The sequence below is a fragment of the Vipera ursinii genome (genome assembly GCF_947247035.1).
Source record: "Vipera ursinii genome assembly, chromosome: 2".
NCBI lineage: Eukaryota > Metazoa > Chordata > Lepidosauria > Squamata > Viperidae > Vipera > Vipera ursinii.
In genome coordinates, this window is record NC_139513.1 from 238,464,902 (window position 1) to 238,485,270 (window position 20,369).

Sequence of the window (20,369 nt, forward strand, 5' to 3'; positions counted from 1 at the left end):
TTATATGCTACTCTGATTGTTGGCCAACTATGAGTAGTTAACTAGTAGTTAACTATCCCAAACAAATTTAAAACAAGCAAAATAAATAACCTCCGAAATAATATTAACAAATAAATAACCACAATAAATAACAAATTAATAATAAAATATTTTTAGCTGCCCAGTCTGGAAAATAAATGTTATAAGAAGCTTATTTTCCTGTCTCCAGTCCTGGATCATTATCTTATAGTGAAGATGTAGGCTGTCTTGTGGTGAAGGAATTTGTGCATTTAAGTTATGATATCATACAGCAGACAATGTATATTTTTAGAAGGTATGGGCAACTCATAGATGAAGGATTAGACTAAATAAGCTCCACTGAAAGGATATGGCAGCAATTCAAATATTCTACCAAGCAAACCAATCAGACATTCACTAGCAGGATATTCACAAGAGTGGAAGTCAAGTCCTGAATATTGGAAGGTAAAAAGAGCAGAGGAAAATATCACAGCACTGAAGCTTATGAAGTAGCTGTATTAATGTTCAGAGGATGTCTACCTGTCAGTGTGTCAAGAGGTAAAAAGAAAATTCAATGTTGAAATGATATTATAGCACCGGTGTGACCATAAGGAAGAACCAAGACAAGCAGAAGAGTCAAGGCTAAACATTGATATTCTGGAAATCAGAACATTGACATGAACTGAAATGATTCACTTCACATCAGAGAAGAATCAGAACTTCTACTGGAGACTAGGAAAAAAAAAATCACCAGAGAAATGGAGCAGCCATTAACGAAGATGCAACCACAAAAATAACAGAATGATTTCAATTTGAGTCCAAGGTCAGTCAATTAATATTAACATAACCCAAATTTAGGCTTCAACTATTGACATATTTGAAGCAGTTCTACAGCCACCTGAAGTACCTTGCCAACCCTATATTTATTTTGAAAAAAGATGTTACGCTATTTATAGTACACCAAGACCTGTTGCTGAATGTGACTCATAATCACAAGATCCTTCTTCTAAATTAAAATATAATTAATAACCAATTCATCAGTCCAGGAAGATACTACACTTCAGTCCATAACTTTCAGCAACAATTAGGACTGAAATGAAAACCAAGAAACAACTCAATTTGATTAGTGAGATTTATTAGGAAAAAAAGTTGACAGTAAAAAAAAAAATTACTACAAATTGCTTTTAATTGTGAATCTTCAAAGAAGCTTCTAGTTTTTTTCCCTATTGCACTTTCAAAACAGGGATGAAGAAGCTGTACATTACTGGGAATGCCTTGTTGTGCACTGCAGGAAAGCTCTCTTCAGTTGTATTGAGGGGAGGGCTAACACACTGAAAACAGTTTGCGTATGTCGACTCCTTTCCAATACAAATTTTGGATTGAAAAGAGATCATCGGACCACCTTTCAGTCTGCCAAGACAAAACAAGCCATGACAACTAATGGCCAGAAATAAATTATATTCAAAGTCCTGGGAGAGAGTTGGAAAATTACATCTTTCCCTAGAAGCAAAGGAGATCCGTATTTAACCTGCGAACATTCACAGAATAGGAGGAGGACAGAGCTGGGATTCTCATTCCTCTCTCCCTTCTTACTAATATGTAGAGTAGACTAGACTAATGACTCTCCTATCTTTGAGAAACACTCTCACTTACTTCCTTAATTAGCAGCTGCTTGTTTCAGAGATACTCCCATTACAGCACATTCTTTTTCTCTGGCTTTTGGAGATCTGCAGGGGAAAAACCACAAAAATCCAAAATGGACTCCAATGCTTTATTCATTAATCAACAAGCAACCAAGTGTACAGGAAGCCAGGCGCAAATCCTTAAGAAATTCTTTTGCACAGGAATTATTCTTGTATTTGTAAATACAAAAACATTGGACCAATTTGTTGCAGGCTTTAATCAGAAGCCTGAAGGTCACAGAAGGAGAAAAGGCAATGAGAGGAATGGAAACCAAATTCAGCAGCTTCTTGGTATATGGTCTCTAAAGCTTTTGAGTAACTTTCAATGAAATGTTTATACCTTGCAGCCCAGAGCTGTAACAGTAGTGAAATGGGCAGATTATCAATTTAACAAATAAGTAAAATAAATAGCTTTTCCAGGGCGTTAGTTCTGTTTGCTTCACTCTTAAATGGCCAAGAATTCCTAGGTATATTGTCTTTTACCTTGACCTTAGAGGATGACTCATCAGTCTTATTAGGCCCACTTGGAATTTTATATTACCACTGATAATACCTTCCTCTTAGGCTTGGTACCTACTGATAAAAAGGTCCAGTGCCTTCTTCTTAGGTTTATCAGGCCAATTCATCCCCTCTAAACCAGCTAGTATATCTGATATGCATTTATTTTTTTACTCTAGAATCAAACTGAAAATGTTACAAGAAGCAAAAGAAAATGGAGACTTTGAGCTACCAGACTGGGTCTTGTACTATCAAGCAACCCCACTAACACGGTTAAAAGAATGGATAACTCTTAGGAAAAAAAGATTATTATGCCTAGAAGGGCATGACCTACATCTTGGATGGCATGCAAAATTCACAAATGCTTTCAAAACCACTATGTAAGAAATGCTCTGCTTTTGACATGGGAAAAGGTAAAATCAAGAACTTATATGAAAATATTAGATGGATTTCAACAATGGAGGCGTTCGTACACCCAAACTTAATTAATTATGAGAAACTTGTGACTTATGAAGATATTTTGAATACTGATGGGAAACTACAAACTAAACAAGAATTGGAAGAACAGGGCATTGAGCTATCATGGTGCCACATCTGCAAATTCAAATGAGATATGAGGAAGATGCAAAAATATATGGTTTTTACAAAGATCACATAACATTAGATCAGATGCTATTGTCATCAGATGACAAATTGATTAAGAAACTGTACAAGTTTCTGTTAAATTTAAAGACGGAAGATGAACAACTTAAAGAAACAATGATAACTTGGGCAAAAACCTTTGGGCACAATGTAGAGTTAGAAAAATGGCAAACGTATGGGAAAGAAGCTTCAAAATAACAAGGACAGCTACTTATAAAGAAAATTTATATAAAATGTTCTATAGATGGAATTTACCACCTGCAAGACTGTTTAAAAATATGTCTAGCAATTGTTGGAAATGCAGAGAAAATCCAGGCACATATTATCATCTTTGATGGACATGCCCTAAAGCAAAGAACTATTGGTCAAAAATACATAGGTGACTAGAAACGATGATAGGAGCACATGTAGACGATAAACCAGAATTATTTCTTTTAGGCATAATTTCAGAAAATTATAATAAGAAATGTGTACACTTAATATTACATACATTAACAGCAGCAAGAATTACATTTGTTCAATACTGGAAAAATGAAGAAATACCATCTGAAGAAGACATCATTAAGAAAATTTTGGACTGTGCAGAAATGGATAGGCTCACATTGAAAATGAAGGAGAAGCAAGATTCAAAATACTTTCAAACATGGGAAATTTTTTATAAATGGTTAGAAAAACAGAATAAAGGGTAGAGATGGAAATTGTATTACAATTAATGTTAAACATATAAACCCAGACAATGTATTGTTTATTAAAGATTGTTACTGTAAAAAAGTTTTAAAAATACATAAAAAAATAAATAAAAAGAAACTAGGAGAAAAAAATTCTAATTGATGAGACATGTATATGCTCAGAAAAATTCAAAGAAGCAATTACTGGAAGACCCTTAGTGAAATGAGGTCAACTGGGTCATGAATAGTCAGAAATGACTACATGAATTGAAGAACAACAATTCCTTATACCAAATTTCCTTGTGCTTCATTTATTGACATAGACAAGTTCATTTTAACAGCTTTATTTTATTTGAAAATGGGAGACAGTAAGTTGTTTCTTTCTGTTCCATAAGCCCTTAAGAAAAAACCTGAGAATGAGCTGAAAATTTCTGCAGTTGATATATCCAAATCACCAGCTAACTTGCAGGATTTAAATTTCATATTTATAATTGCTTTTTTGAAAAATCAAATGTTACCAAATATGTTTTGGTTCAAATAAATTATCCATTGCAAGTGTTTCTTATAAATCCCACCTGAAAATGATTTTTTCTACATTTTTGTATGATTGCATAAACAATGGCAGGCTTTAAAAATCCCTCTGATAATGTACTGATGTTATGAATAAATACTTTACAAGTCTGTTTTTATTTAAGTTTTGGGGTTTTTTTCAAACAAATCTTATTATTAAATTGTAAAATAGAATTCTCAGAAGTAAATTTTACTTTCAGTTACAAGAATAAGATAATTCTGCCAATACTCTTGACAGACTCCATATCTGAACTGAGAAGCTAACAAAACAACACTGTAATAAATACCGGAGCATAAAAGGATAGAAATAGACAAATATATATTCCCATTCCTGTTCCTTTGTTTGTCCCACAGCACCTATATAAATATTGAGGCCATATGATGAGAAAAGATGCTCAATTCTCCCATCTTTGTGGTTTCACCTGCATATTTTTCTAACCACATTTTGATTCCCAAGTCTCTCAATCAAGTTCTGAAACAGGAAGTCAGTCCTGCTAAACAGGAAATAAATTGGAGGAAACCTGACTCAAGTTTATGGCTTATTTATCCAGAAACCTGCTGATTGAGTGGGGATTGCATTAATTTTGGCTTTCAGCAGGATACTTCCTCCCTGTGGACAGGAGGACTACAGTGTAAAGATCCTCTTGGACTCAATTGTAAAAGCAGGTGTAGGCTATGGCCTTGGAAAAAAATTCTTTAATCTCATGTCTTCTGATGTCAGAATTTTTCTGTTCTTTTTCATATGAAATTTCATATCCAGAAAATATTCCATCCAGTTTCTGGAAATCCAAAAATTCATTCCTTTTTTTTAAAAAAAGAATAATTTTCCTTGCTTTCTAAATAAGTCTTTGCCAAGCACAAAGAATCAGGACGATTAAGTTCAATTAAGAAGATTTATTGCTCAAGCCTATACACAAGACTCTGCTCAATTAAGAGTCAGCACTAAATTGGCACTGGATAAGAGTCAAAGGAATTCAAGGGAGAACTGGACTTGGAGCATTTGTGGACACATAACAATTCTAGGGTGAGTCTTCCCTTGACTCCACACCTAGGCTCTGCCTCTTCTTCTCCTGGAGTCTCTGTTTCTATCATTTAATTATTTGCAATATTCCCAAATCACCTATCATATGAAATATTTTATTTATATGTGGAATGTATAAAACATGCTATTTAAAAAACCCAGCAGCATACAAAAAGCAAAAATATCAAATGTGTCAAATCGGGGCTTATTTTTTTTTCCTAAAAGCCACTGTATATAATTGCAAACATAGATATTGCTTATTTCATTTACTTACTTGTGACCCATTTCATGGGCAATAGTAAATGCAAGATTCAGACCGTTGTCCTCTGCAATTATACATTTTCGTTTTTCACTACACATGCCATTCAAATATGCTATTCCTAAAAGATATAAGAATGATAATTATTTACCATATTTGATATTAACTGAGTAAATTCATTTCCTGTTATTACTAATGTTTGCATATGCTTACCAAAAATACCCCTCCCCAGTAATATTATACTGATAAGTTTCTTTAATTTCTGACAAAAAGTATAACAATTAAAATAGATACAGTATATCTTGCTTTCTTAGGATGCATCCCTAAAAACATACATAATAATGGACATTTCAAGTGTGATGTTTAATTAAGAGTTTTATTATGCAAGGTTACAAGAAGTAACCCATATTGACTAAATCAGTATACTGTTGGTATATATGCTTTGCTACTACTGGCTTTTTTTTTCTACATATGTGCTAGAAATTTAGATAGTATTTAAATGATTTATTGCATATTTTGGTTTGTGATTATGTCCTTTCTAAAAGGTTTTGTTTTCCCCAACCCATGTTTTTTAAATCAGTGGACATTTTCTAGTAATACCATAGGCATAGGGCAAACAAGTGCAGTTCCTCTGAAGGAATCAAATACAAAGAAAAAAAATACAAAAGGATAAAAATAATAGTCTAGTAGCCTAGACCTAGTTTACTATTTAGTGTAATAACAGTCTAACAAATACTGTCTTAACATATCTTTAACATATTCCATGCCAAATTTCTCTGTGTACAAAATAACATGATTTTAATGCATGCCGCAATGTAAATTCAAATTGTGATATGTGCTATTTTGGATGAAACAATAAGGATTTCATCTCAATGTGACTTTGAAATTAATACATCACGGAGCATTCTTAGCAGAAAGTGGCTTTTTCCCACTCATAGTATAAGTTCATCCAGAACAAATTATTCATTTAAAAAGGAATGGGTTAGCAATGAGGACTTGCAATGAGTGTTATTAATCAACAATCCAATTATACAATAGTGATGTATAACTTCATAGGTTCCCAAAATGTAGTTTTGAAAACCCTTTTCAAACTGACCATACTTTCTATATTATGACTGGCAAGAATTTACTAGTAAAACCATACTTTCTATTACAAATGCATTCCCTGACTTAGTTTTGGCATTAACACAAATTCTAAAATTAAGCTAACCTGTTGAACTGAGCTTCTTATACATTTATTTAGTAACAAGACAGTAGCAATGCAACGGAATGTAGAAATATCATAAAAGGTAACTAGAAATTAATCTAAGAGCTGAGAGCAAAACTTTCACAACAGCCTGAGACATTCATTTCACACTGCATTAATCTCAACCTTGGAGAAGTAACATAAACATATACAGATGGACTGGCAATGGAAAAATAAAATAAAATGATACAGTGGTGATAAATAAAATAGGGAGTAAATATACTGAGGAAAATATAGGAGATTGTAAGACACATATATATCCTGAAACAAGAAATGAGCATCATCAATCTATTAGCCCAATTTCTGAAAGAGAGCAATGAACTACTTCTGCTATCCCCAGAACACTGCAAGAAGTCCTCTCTTAACAAACATTCATTCAGTGACTACTTGAAGTTACAAAGGCACTGAATGAATGGTAGTTACACTTGGTCCTCAAAGTTATGGACATTGCAGAGCCTATGATCACATGATCAAAATTTGGGTGGTCAACCTTCCCACATTTATGACCACAGTGTGTGTTTATCCCACCAGTCTATCTGCCCCCCATTTCTGCCCTTTGCCCCCCACTTGCACTCAGTGCCCCCAGCTATACCTGCCAACCCTTACTGTCCCAGGTGATCTTTGTTGTCTTCTTCCTTCCTCTGACAAGGCACATGTGGCAACTGCTTACTCGCGTGGAGGGAGATGAAGCAAGAGATCAGCAGGGCAAAGCAGGAGAAGCATGGAGTCCTTGACTAATGACAGCACTGTCCTTGCCTAAGGCTTGCAACTGCGACTACAGGAGCTGTTTTTGCTAGGTGGTGCAGTCACATGACAATTTATCTAATAACCATTTTGCTTAGCAGACCAGTCCCAATTAGAGTTGTTACGTGAGGACCAACTATAACCAAACAGATATTAAAGGTTTGGGTTGACTATTTCTTACCTCCTTTGATTGCAATGGATAAGCAGAAAATATATCACATATCATTTCAGGTAAGCAACTCAGTGGCTGAACACATAGGAACATTTAGCTCTCCATATGGTCCAAATGTTTTAGTGTGTCGATCAGCACTCACTGAAGTCTCTCCTAGAAATTCTCTATTGTTTGTCTCAACCAGGATGAAATGATATATTGGCAAAAAGAATGTACATTTGGTTTACATTTGTGCTTCAAATTTTGCTACTTAACAGTGGTCTTGCCTTTTAATGCTGACATTCCACTGAATGTAGATATATGCATAAATTTACTGAGCATGGTTTTCAGTGAAAAATCATATAAATTGTATAAGAAAACCCACAAGCTATAAATAATAAAAAGGAACTTTATTTTAGGTTTTCCATCTATGCTAAAGGATTTATTTCAAATATATAAAAAGCCAGCTTTTTTATCTATTAGATTCAATGCAACTTTGATTATCAAGTTATACATGAAATCTACAAAAGAAGAAACAGGAGGAGGGAGGGAGGATAAATGAAAAAGAGAAGAAACTATTAAAGCAATCTTTAAAGTACACATATCTCCACTTCAATTACAATCTGGCAGGTTTAGCCCAGCAAGCAGGTCAGATCTAGGAGCAAACCCACCTTCACTCCGAATAAATTGAATATTTTTCATTCAGAAGGAAATGTAATACTGTTTGGAACAGGCAAATATACATTTCTCTGGACAAACATATTTCTATTGTTACTTGACCCATATCTAAAACTCCACTTCCCTTCTTCTCCCTTTGTGTCTGTGCTTGTGCAATATCCAGTATACATTGGCTTCAAATTCTTGGTTCAAAGTGAAATGAATCCTTAGACATTATCAGCCTTCAGAGGGTGATGCATTCCAGGGACCTGTGCTGGCATGCCTCAGAAGCTTTATAACAAGTTTAAATCATTGGCAGAGGGCCAAGGCTAAATCGTACCTTAAAAATAATTATCGTGTCAAAGATCAATAATCCCTATCGCTTCTTTAATATAAATTAATATGACATATACAAAACCTAAAAATAGAAGTATAAGGGAGGTAAAATGTTTTCAATAATTTACAATGAATTATGGATGAAAAAGACAGGAAGTAATTTGATAAGGTATTTCTCTGGTTTGTAGTATCTACAATTAGAGAAAACTGTGTGAAAAGGGATTTTTTTCAGACAGCTTCTTCCCTCAAAAAAATATTCTTCCTTTTAATGATTGAGTATTCTATCTCTAGTCTCAGAGCAGCTACTAAGAAGGCTATTTTTCATATTACTTGCTAAACATACCTAAAATGGTGGTAACGCCAAAAAAATGTTTCTAAAGGAAACACAAACAGATTCTAAAATGAATGCCATCTTTCAAACAGTCTTGTCTCAGATCTGATAGGACTTTATACACAATAAACGCAACTGCATCAGATTCACCAGCTGGTAATCTTCATAAACTGATCAGATTTGGAAACCCTTTAATTACCCTTGAAAAGTTTCCAGAAGTTGCAATAGGTATAAATATTGTAGGTAGGCTACTAATTGGCACAAGATTCAGGAATTATGTGATTTTTACTTAATTAAAACATTAGTAAGTAATTGCTTTCTGACCACAATTTAAAGCATTTATAATAAACTTTAAAGTCCCAAATCGGCTTAAGGCTTGACTTCTTAACAATTACATTTCCCACTATGAAACAGACCAGGAAGTGAGACTTTTTACGAAGATGTAACTCCTGCCAAGGCTCTTCATTTTCACCAGCAGTAAAATACCAGTTGAGAGTTGCTTTTGGATCTCTGCTTTCTCAGATTTTAGGAAAATATAAATAAATATTGATATATTTCACCAAACGTTTAACAATGAATTAGCTTTTGTATTAATTTCAGCACTTCTTCAGTGCTAAGTAACTTCTTAAATTCAGTTTTTTGTTTTCCAAAGTTTATTAGTTGCCTTGAATACTTGATAGGGTAGAAAGGTAAGTCATAAGTGAAATAAGTAAAAAATAAATAAAACAACCAGAATTTGGGCTGTGTAAAAAAAAAAAGGGGGGGGACGCAGTGGCTCAGTGGGTTAGGACGCTGAGCTTGTCGATCAGAAGATCGGCAGTCTGGCAGGTCGAATCCCGAGTGCCGCGTAACAGAGTGAGCACCTGTTACTCGTCCCAGCTTCTGCCAACGTAGCAGTTCGAAAGCACGTAAAAAATGCAAGTAGAAAAATAGAGACCACTACGGTGGGAAGGTAACAGCGTTCCGTGCGCCTTTGGCGTCTAGTCATGCCAGCCACATGACCACGGAGACATCCTCGGACAAGCGCTGGCTCTTCGGCTTTGAAACGGAGATGAGCACCGGCCCCTAGAGTCGGAAACGACTAGCACGCATGTGCGGGGGAACCTTTACCCTTACCTTTACTAAAAATGTTAAAAGTTATCAAATGTTCACTGTTGAAGCTATGAGGTGGTACAGATTTCATTTCCAAAGGGTACTTCAGAGTATATAGGACTATAGTACTTGTTTATATCAAGCCAAAGCAGCCATGTCTTTTTCTGGCAACTGCATGAAATATTACTGCTTTGTTACATATAGAATACATGTTACATTTGTTTTCCAATGCATTCCGAAACATACTTTTCAGAAACATACTTATCAGAACTGCTGCACAACCCTATTTGCTATATGCTGGTTGAAATCAGTAGCCTAGTTTTGGTATTTTGGACCAGCTAACGTTATTCAAAAGCAATACATGAAGAGCCAATAGGATGTGCAACACTCTCCAGGAAGGATGAAAAACAGCATGAAATGGTGCCTCCAAGTCTAAATCCAACAAACAACTTCAAAAAAGAAAAAAAAATCATGCATTAGTATCAAAAGCCACCAGCAAAACTGAAAGGATCATATTGCTTCTTTCTGATGGAGATAGCCTATATAGGCAAGCAAAGCATTCTGTCTCAAAATCAAGCCTGGATGGGAAAAATAAACTAATATGAATAAGATGTGTGAGCAGGGCATTTTTTAAAAAAAAAGTAAACTGTATCGCACAAAAAAAAAGCAAAATTCTGTTGCTCCAAATGTCAGTCCCATTACTGTGCTGAAATATTTTGAGCAAGTAACAGAACATTTCTTTACACAAGAAAGCAACTGAGAATTCGCCAAGATAACAGGAAATTTCCCAACACCTCCCAAGAAACAGTTCATCTAATTCATGGTGGACTATCTTAATTAGTCTTCTTACCCTGCAGAGGATTAATCCCAATAAATCTTAATTACAACAAATAATCCCATCCCAATAACAAAAAAGCTTCAACAAAGAATAGCCCAAAGCACATATTACAATAGAGAGCAGTTCCCTGAAGATGGGTTCCATCACGAATCCAAAAACTCAGAAGAGTAAACTTCTGGTCCCAGTTACAAACCCAGATTGGATCAGCTTCTCCATTCCTAAATGGTTATTTCACTTCGTGCAGATAACTGTACCCAGAATGTTCCTTATTGAATAAGCAAACTCAGATATCCATTGTTTTTACAGATTGCGAAATACTCATGTCAGGACAGTCTCAGTTTGTCTGGTGAAATCTTACCATGCACCAAGTTGGAAGATAGCAGCATAAGTCCCAATATTATTATGACCGATTCCTGGAAATAAGATTACTGTGTGGCAGAATGGGTGGTGTATGAACAGACGTCTTATTTTATCCTGATCACTCAGCTTTTTTACACAGCCTAAGCCAGGGGTAGGCAACCTCAGCTCTTTTATGACTCATGGACTTCAACTCCCAGAATTCCTGAGTCAGCTATGACTCAGGAATTCTGGGAGTTGAAGTCCATGAGTCATAAAAGAGCCGAGCCTACCCCTGGCCTAAGCTAACTGCTTACCAACTGAAATCCGGATGGCCCCCGACCTCCGCACCTTCCGGCGCGACTTAAAGACTTACCTGTTCCAGCAGTCCGGCCTGGCCTGATAGCTTTAATTGGGGTCCCAGTTTGTTTTGATTATTGTTTTTCAGTACTGTTTCATTATGTTTACCTACCTTACTCTGTACACCGCCCCGAGTCCCTCGGGAGAAGGGCGGTTTATAAAAACAAACAAACAAACAAACAAATAAATAAATAAATAAATAAATAAATAAATAAATAAATAATCGTATACTGAAGATAACTCAGCAAATTGATGTGCAATACATTACAATACATTAACCTCACCCCTAACCTTTGGAACTTGTGGTTTTTTTTTCCTTTTCACAGTAGATGAGAGTTCTATTAACTACTCCAGGTTGCTTTAGATATGGGTCTTCCCCCTGGTGTTTGGCAACTATTTGTCTTTTAACAAGGGGAGAGATAGGGTTCTCCTCCTACTGGGAGGACAAAGTAGGAGAGCAGAAGGGGGAGCTTAGCAAAGTGACCTACTTCTCCACTTGACCAGCAGCCGAAGAGTCACTTTCTTTGCTTCCTCTCCTTTTTTTCAGCCAGCAACCCAATAAAGGGAAGATAAACTACTTTTCCTCCTTCTTTCCCTACTCTGCAGGATATCCATGGCAAGAGAAGGAAAGAGATTGGACCTAATGGGTCACTTCAATTTGTCTCCTCTAGTGGCAGAAGTAGAGAGGAGAGAAACTGGGGGGAGTGGGAGAACGAAGCCCATGACCTCTGGTTTCAGTTTTCCAGGAAACCAGGATGGAGAACTATCAACAGAAGAACCATTTTTCATTCCTTCTCTGTTTGTCTCCTTCTTTCTTGGCAAAAGAAATAGGGAGAGAGATTGAGGGACCAGGTCTTTTCTCTATCCCAATTTCTCTTGCTGTACGAGAAGTAGCAGATAATATCTCCTTTAACGGTAGAATGCTGGTCTGTGACCATAATAAAGATTGATTGGTTGATTCAGGTTCCGATTGCATCGAGGCGATTATTTCGCAGGGTTGAAAAATTGAAAGCAGAATACCCATGGTTATTCTGCTGCCATTTACTGGTATCAAAGGAAATATTCCCTATCCTGCTTCTCTCCTCTCTCTACTTTTTGTGAGCAGAGAGCCTCTATTTTTCCTTACTGCCAAAACAAATTAGGAATTGGAAATGCAAGCAGCACTTTTTTTTCCCCTGGAATACTTTTAGGTATAGCACTTTAGTGTCTAGTATTGGATAACAACATTTTAGTGCTGCTGACTAAAAGAGCTATCAAAAAGAAAAGAATGGAGCACCTACTTCAGTGACCAGAATTATAATAAATCATGTAGAGATAAAAAAAAATCCTGAGATTTTCAAATCTTACACAAAGCAATAGACATGAGCAAAAAAGCTAAAACTGTAAGTTTGTTGTTGTTAGTTGCGAAGTCATGTCTGACCCCTCGCGACCCCATGGACAATGTTCCTCTAGGCCTTCCTGTCCTCTACCATCCTCTGGAGTCCATTTAAGCTCACACCTACTGCTTCAGTGACTCCATCCAGCCACCTCATTCTGTCGTCCCCTCAATTCTTTGGCGCTCAGCCTTTCTTATGGTCCAACTTTCACAGCCATACATTGCAACTGGGAAAACCATGGCCTTGACTATATGCACTTCTGTTGGCAGGGTGATGTCTCTGCTTTTTAGTGTGCTGTTCAGATTTGCCATAGCATTCCTCCCCAGGAGCAAGCATCTTTTAATTTCTTGGCTGCAGTACCCATCTGCGGTGATCTTGGAGCCCAGGAAAATAAAATCTGTCACTACCTCCATTTCTTCCCCAAAAACTCTAAGTAGTATTTGACTATTTGTTTATGGTTATAAGACTGTTGTTTCCAGTGCAATTGCATTGCTTATGACCATTGCATAATCCCCCATGATCAAAATTTGGGCATTTGGCAAATAACATATATTTACAAGAGTTGCAATGTACCATGGTCACATCTGTGACTTTCCTACTGGGCTTCTAACTAGTAAAATCAATGGGGAGAGCTGGATTAGCCTAACAACTGTGTAATTCAATTAACTGCAATGAATGGCTTAACAACCATAACAAAAAAAAGATTGCAAAATTGAATGCAATTCACTTAACAACTGCCTTGCTTTGCAATCGAATTTCTAATCTCAATTGTGGTCATAAGCCTATCTGAATTTTGTGATTGTGGCTTTCTGATTTTTGACAAATTGCAGTGATGAAAAACATTCTTTTCAGACAAAACAGATATCACCAAACAACTGTCCCATTTAATTTTATTTTGCCATTCATTTTCTACATCCCATTAAAATTATACAGCAGTCTAGAATTCCTTTTAGAAGACGAGTTTTCCTTGGAAAGCTACACTGTCTTTGGAACAAAGTGCTCCAAATTTAGAACCACTTTACAAAGACAGCAGAGTGTTTCAAGTGCTATCTTCGGAAAGAAAGGAAAAAGCAGTTAAGTAGGAATCATTTGCTGGAGAAGCTGGGTCTGAAAAAGAGACAACGCTGGTGCAGGAAACCGGGAGATAAAGCAGCTGGGTGAATGAATGCTTGCTGACGCACCATTGTAACTTCAAGTGGTCACTAAACAATTGCCATAAGTTGAGGACTACCCATGTTATAGTTTTTTTTTCCCTTAATCCCACTACTGCAAAGACTGATAATATTCTATGCCTGTAATAGTTGTGATAATGTAAAAATGCCCTTGCTTTTTTAAATAAATTAACTTTAGAATCTAGATGCAACGAGATCAGTATTTTATTCATTTTATTTCTTATTAGACAATGTTGTAGTTAAGCATGAAACTTGTATAAAACATTAGCTACTGAATTCAAATCAATTATTTTTTTGCGAACTAGTTTCAGGTCTTGCCTTTTGCTATTAATTAGAAAACAAAAACTAGATTGAAAGGAACAGCTGCTCCTGTTTAACCATCACAGCATTAGGTAAGAAAGATTTCCTTCTCTCTCTCTCTCTCTCCCTCCCTCTCCCCCCCCACTTTTGTGTTTGTGTTTGTGCGTGTGTGTGTGTGTGTGTGTGTGTGTGTGTGTGTGTGTAAGAGAGAGAGAGAGAGAGAGAGAGAGTTCTTTCCTTTTTCCTGTCAATTCTTATTAACACAGCTGGAATGGTTCCAAGGTAAAATCCACAGAGAGAGTACAATTGATCTTCTGTAATAGTTAAGTCTTTACCAGTCAATCTTAGGGATTGTTTAAAAACTTACCTAAAAACTGCAAATTGATACCTTTTCCTTTTGAAGCATCACTGCTTGAAAGCAGAAGGAACATTCTAATTTTATAACAATTAAGTTTAAAGAACCTATTTTCATGCCAGAACATGAAAAAAGAGTTACGTAAGATCCCATACAAAGCTATTCAAAAGTGAATTCCAATAAATTCAAGTAAGATCAAATAAGTACACATAATTGCTAATTCCATGTTGAATCCTATGTTCAAAAATAAATAGTTGATAGTTGCATCCAATTAAACTTTTAAAAGCACAAATATACAGAACAATAAAACAGACAAATTTAGGAATTCATAACTGTTTTTCTTTTTTATATATTCTTTTTCACATGATCAATATATGTCAGGCATGAACAACCGAAACTCACATGTGTAGAATTCAAACTAGATACTTTATAGTTCTATACCCATTTCACAGGAATCTCCCCAGACTGGTAGCTTTTGCTTGGGAAGACTAAATAAGAGTCAAGGGGGTGGGGGTGAGGGTGAGTAGGAAATCAGTCCTTGTCCTCTTGTATTTACATACGGAGTCCAGACTAATTCCTCGCTTGAGCCCTTCTCCCGACTGGGACAGTTCTCTCCAACAATATAGTACATATGTCATTTAATAATTCTTGATTACATAAAAACAGAAGAGTCCAGTTATCCAAAAACTAACATTCTTTGTCTACTTTACACATAGATGAAATGAAAACTGCCAAATGTACAAGCTAGATTCAAAAGATACACAGATACCTGAGATCACACCGCTAACATCTAAAAGGTAATAAAAAAGGTAAGCTTCCAAAATATGTTTGTTTTTGCTTTATTGGTATCTTAAAGGTTTTGACTGCTTTCCATCACAACATATTGCCGATAGCCCTTGAAAAGTAAAATCGAGCTTATACATAATGAAGCTAAAGCTTAAATGTTTTGGATGCATAATGCTAAGGGAAAAATCAATGGAAAATATCCTGATGCAGGAAAAGGCAAGGTGACTAAATACTATCACTGTTGGCTAAAAACATTATTATTATTATTATTTATTAGATTTCTATACCGCCCTATTCCCGAAGGACTCAAGGCGGTTTACAGGGCAAAATAAAAACAGTTAAAACAGTACAAAAATTAAGATAATGTTAAAATTAAAATAGGATTAAATAACAATAGCCCAAATTTAAAATTTGAATTTAAAATTTAAAAATTTTAAACCCCTCAGTCCAGGCTAGATAAATCAACCAACCAGGTTTTTTGGTCCCAGCGAAACGAACGAAGGTCGGGGGCAGTCCGGAGTTCCACAGGCAGGTCATTCCACAGGGCAGGTGCACCCACAAAGAACACCCTCCCCCTGGGGATCACCCGCCGGCACTCACTGACCAGCGGCACCCTAAGGAAGCCCTCCCTGTGGGAGCGCACAGGACGATGGGAGATTGATGCTGGCATCAGGTGCTCCCTAAGATAACCCAGACCCATGCCATTTAGGGCTTTATAGGTCATTACCAGCACCTTGAATCTCACCCGGAGGGCAACCGGAACCCAATGCAGCTCGCGGAGGTGTTACATGGGAGTATCGGGACACTCCCATCACAACTCGCGCAGCCGCATTCTGCACCAGCTGAAGCCTCCAAGTGGTCCTCAAGGGCAGGGCAGCCCCATGTAGAGAGCATTGCAGTAGTCTACCCGGGAGGTCATCTCGGTCCAGATAGGGCCGCAACTGGTGCACCAGGCGAACCTGGGCAAAAGCCCCCCTGGTCACAGCTCCTATATGATCTTCCAACATGAGCTTATAACAACACAAAGATACAATTACTGATACGCAGTCCTGGATAAATGAAATCCACTGGGGCAGTTTTAAATGAAATCCACTGGGCCATATCTAAGAAATCAGTTCCAAAAAGTGAGATCCTTTGTCTGAATCAGAAGAAACTAGCCTTAAGAAGAAATGAAGGGCCACAAGCAAAAGTAAAATGTTATTTATTTTTTAAATTTATATGCCAGCCATCTTACTGCTAATATTATGGACCAATTAAACAAAAAAAATAGACAAGATATAGACAATGCTAGGTAAAAAGAATGAAGAAAAAGCAGATATTTACTGGTCATGAAAATTACTGGTCAGAAACTGATACTTGGTAGAGTAAAGAAGGCTACTAAAGTACAAAGTTATACAACCTCTAGAATCTTTGGACTATGATTTTCATAATCCATGACTTTTGAGTATGCTGACTTGAGCTTTGGGAAATTGAACTCAAGATATCAGCACAAAAAGAAAAAGATGACAGACTTTGGAAATAATCCATACAAAATTCAGCATTTTATACAATCTGGACATATATTTTTATTAATCGGTTTAAATGATAAATACCTATCATATTTAAAATACAAACAATCACTCTTTAGAACTGTGAGTTCATGCAAAAAACTGATAAGCAGCACTAATAAATACTAACATATCTGAATGGTACATTTATAAGTCTTTAACTTTCATAATTTTCACCCAAATGCATTTTGAAAAAGTTGTATAATGTGTGTAAAAGTTAAGCATAATGTATAAAAAATGAGTATAATGTATATCATATTTGAAATACAAATATGTACATTATACTCATATATTTCTGAGTTGTGTTTTCTGTTTTTAATAAACACAAGTGTTTCTCAGATATACATACTTCAAAGCATGACTTGGGGAAAATTAAGTTTGACTTGCAGCTCTCTTTCTGAAAAGAACTAATATTCATTTTCTTTCCTTATACCAAATGTTTTCCATTAGGGAAAAAAGAAGGGAGGATAAAATCTTTTTACATATCTGTTGCTTAAAAAGTATAAATACTATACATTATATACTAAAATTTTGCTATCCGATGGGGTTGTTTTTAAAAAAATCCAATGTTTCATTTGCTTCTTAGAATACTCCTGTACATTTTATACTTGGAAATAATTCTTGCTGTGTAATGAAGTTTATTCCTACATAATGCTTATGTGGTTAAACCTTAAATACAGTAAATCTTACAGTAAATATTTCAGTTTTTCTTTGTTATGCTCTACTTCAGAAGTTCTCAGATTTTCTCAGTTCAGTGTCCTTATTGTCTCAGTAATTTTTTCATGGTGCCCCTAGTTCATGTGATGTTCAACTGATGTCAAAACCTTCTTGAAAAAGTTAAATATCCTGTGACACACCTGTGAGTATCCTGTGGGGCCCCAAAGGCTCCATGGTGATCAGCTTGAGAATCATGGCTCTAATTTATAATTCATTATGATTTTGTTTATTGTTTGATACACTTAAACACCCACACATACAATGTTGTTTGGCCTTATAAGGTATCCCTAAGATAATTCACAATTACTAGGTGCTCATTATTTCGACAGATATAGTTCCCCACATATACTTACATGCAGTCTTGTCACATAAAAAGGTTCCCCAAAATAATCAAAGAAACTAAGTTTTGATTACAGTTAAAGATTATTAAAGAAAATTACAATATGACAGACAAATCCATAAATAATATTAAAGTGGAAAAAGGAATAAAATGATCATTACCCCTAAAATTAAATTAATTATATGCCAGCACTCCAGCTCATTAGTTGTCATTAGTTTGATCTTCTTTGTATTTAATTGTTGTCTAATACTTGCTAAACCAAATCAAATTCAACTTTACATTAAGATTTTCATTAGATATAATGTAATGATGTAGGCCATAATTTTTGGATGTATAGAAACTAGCAGCATGCAGTGTTGGGCAACTGCCAGTTAAGCCAGGGGGAAGGGACAAACGAGGAACTAGCTTGGAGTTGGTGCATAGCATAAGCATAACCTCTCAAAGTTCTTTGGCAAACCTGTATGGGAATGCAGCAAGGTAGGCTGCATGACTGGAACTGCTGGAGGTAGGGTCACTGGCTGTTGGCACTGTTGCCTTCAAGTTCCTCATCTCTGCCTTCTGTTGATGTTGTAGCAAGGCTTCCATTATCTTCTGGGGTAACCCAGCAGCTACCTGTGGGTCAATAGCCATCCTGGTGTATTTTCTTTTACCCAGGGGTGTGAGAAATGAGTTTAATAAAATTAATGTCAGGCTCAAGCATTGAGAATCATTTGTGAATAGCCTCAGGTTGTAACTTTATCATTCATCACCTATGTTACAAGAATCTCATCAGTTTACTTGCTTTCCCCTGGGAATGACTAGATAAGACTTGACAGATTTCAGAGGTCATGCTTAAGGTATTTATAGCTATGCAACAACTCCAAGCTAGGTCTTCATTTGACTCCTCCTTCCAGCCTAGCTGCAATTTCCCAACATGCAGGTACTATATCACAAGAAAAAGAAAGCACTCTAACATAATTATATCTTTAACAAGTTAAATTCATACGCTGCCCTGTTCTTTTTAAAACACTTGCTGTAGAACACTTACAGTATTATGCATATTCAACAAGTAAGAAAAACTGTCATAAATATTAATGAATGCGATACAAACCATGATTATTAATATTTGATGAGTTTATTAGTGGAATGCATAACATTGCCTTTAAAAAGGCCTCTGGTCAAAAGGTCAAAAAGAAAAGTAAAAAAATCCTTTACAATGTCTGACGTTTGTTGAATGTTTGTTTTGACTAAGCCTCAATATATATGATCACATTAATAGACTAGATCTATTTACTTGGGCAATCTAGTGAGGTAAATGACAATAGATTTTACTGACTGTCAGAAATCAATTTCAAAACTCTCCTCAAAAAACTATTTTCTGGGAGAAGCAGAAACAATTTTACTTCTAGAGCAGTAAGGTTCACAATGACAGCTATACCAATTTTCAAATATAGGGAATATATTTTAGGTCTTCTGTAAATGTAAATTCATAAAATATATGCTTTTTACAATGATGTTTCCCATAAGAAGACTTTAGTATTATTATTATTATTTCAATGACCATATCTAGTGCTTGCTGACCAATACTAACTACCCTGCTGGAAAGCCAAACATTTCGTATATGTTTGACTTTCCAGCAGGGTAATTGGTCCTGGTCAGCAAGCACTAGATATATCTTTTTTCAAAATATCTTTTTCAATTCAAGAATTGAAGCAGTTTGTGTTTTTAAATGTGTCATTAAATCACACATGTTCAAAGCAATATTCTCTATTTCTTTACCTCACTATATGTCCAAGTCTTAAAATGACACTTTTGAAGAGCTATTTTTAAATTTCACTTACCCACAGTATCACAAGGCTCATCTTTATGCACACAGAAATCCTTCCTAAAATTGGGGTAAAAAAGAGACAAACCCTTATTTTTTTTTCCCTGACAGATCATTTATTATTAACTAATTTGTGCACAGTAAAATAAATTATTTTTAGAATAGCAAATATCTAAGCAAAGAGCATTTTCATGGTAATTATGATATTAACAACATAAAGTTTTACTTAGGATTACATAAAAAGTGATTTCCAATCTATTGTATTTAGTGTCAGATTTGTTACTTTCTCTCATCTTTGGAAATCCATTGTTTTAAAAAACTCTTCTCTCCATATACCTTATAATATAGAACTGGCCATGTTGTTTGTTTTTAATGTTTCAAATGCAATTATTTAATTAAGATGAGTAAACAACATATGTAATTAAAAATCAAAGCCAAATAAAAGTATACAGTAGATGCAAAAAAATTTCCAACTGTAACAATTAAACATAATATACAGTAAAATTTATAGCATCATAAAATGATAATAAAAGTCTGGATTGTA

General features: G+C 35.5%; 1 protein-coding gene across 1 annotated transcript in view; it reads right to left on the minus strand.

The window, feature by feature from the left end:
- Window positions 1–20,369, minus strand: part of ADAMTS19 (ADAM metallopeptidase with thrombospondin type 1 motif 19) — a gene marked incomplete at its 5' end in the record, with an annotated part of 115,100 nt that overhangs the window by 51,859 nt on the left and 42,872 nt on the right. The window contains 2 exons of the mRNA XM_083352160.1: window positions 5,353–5,458; window positions 19,842–19,885. Of these exons, the coding sequence (XP_083208286.1) occupies window positions 5,353–5,458; window positions 19,842–19,885 (150 nt within the window). The remainder of the gene's footprint in view (window positions 1–5,352; window positions 5,459–19,841; window positions 19,886–20,369) is intronic.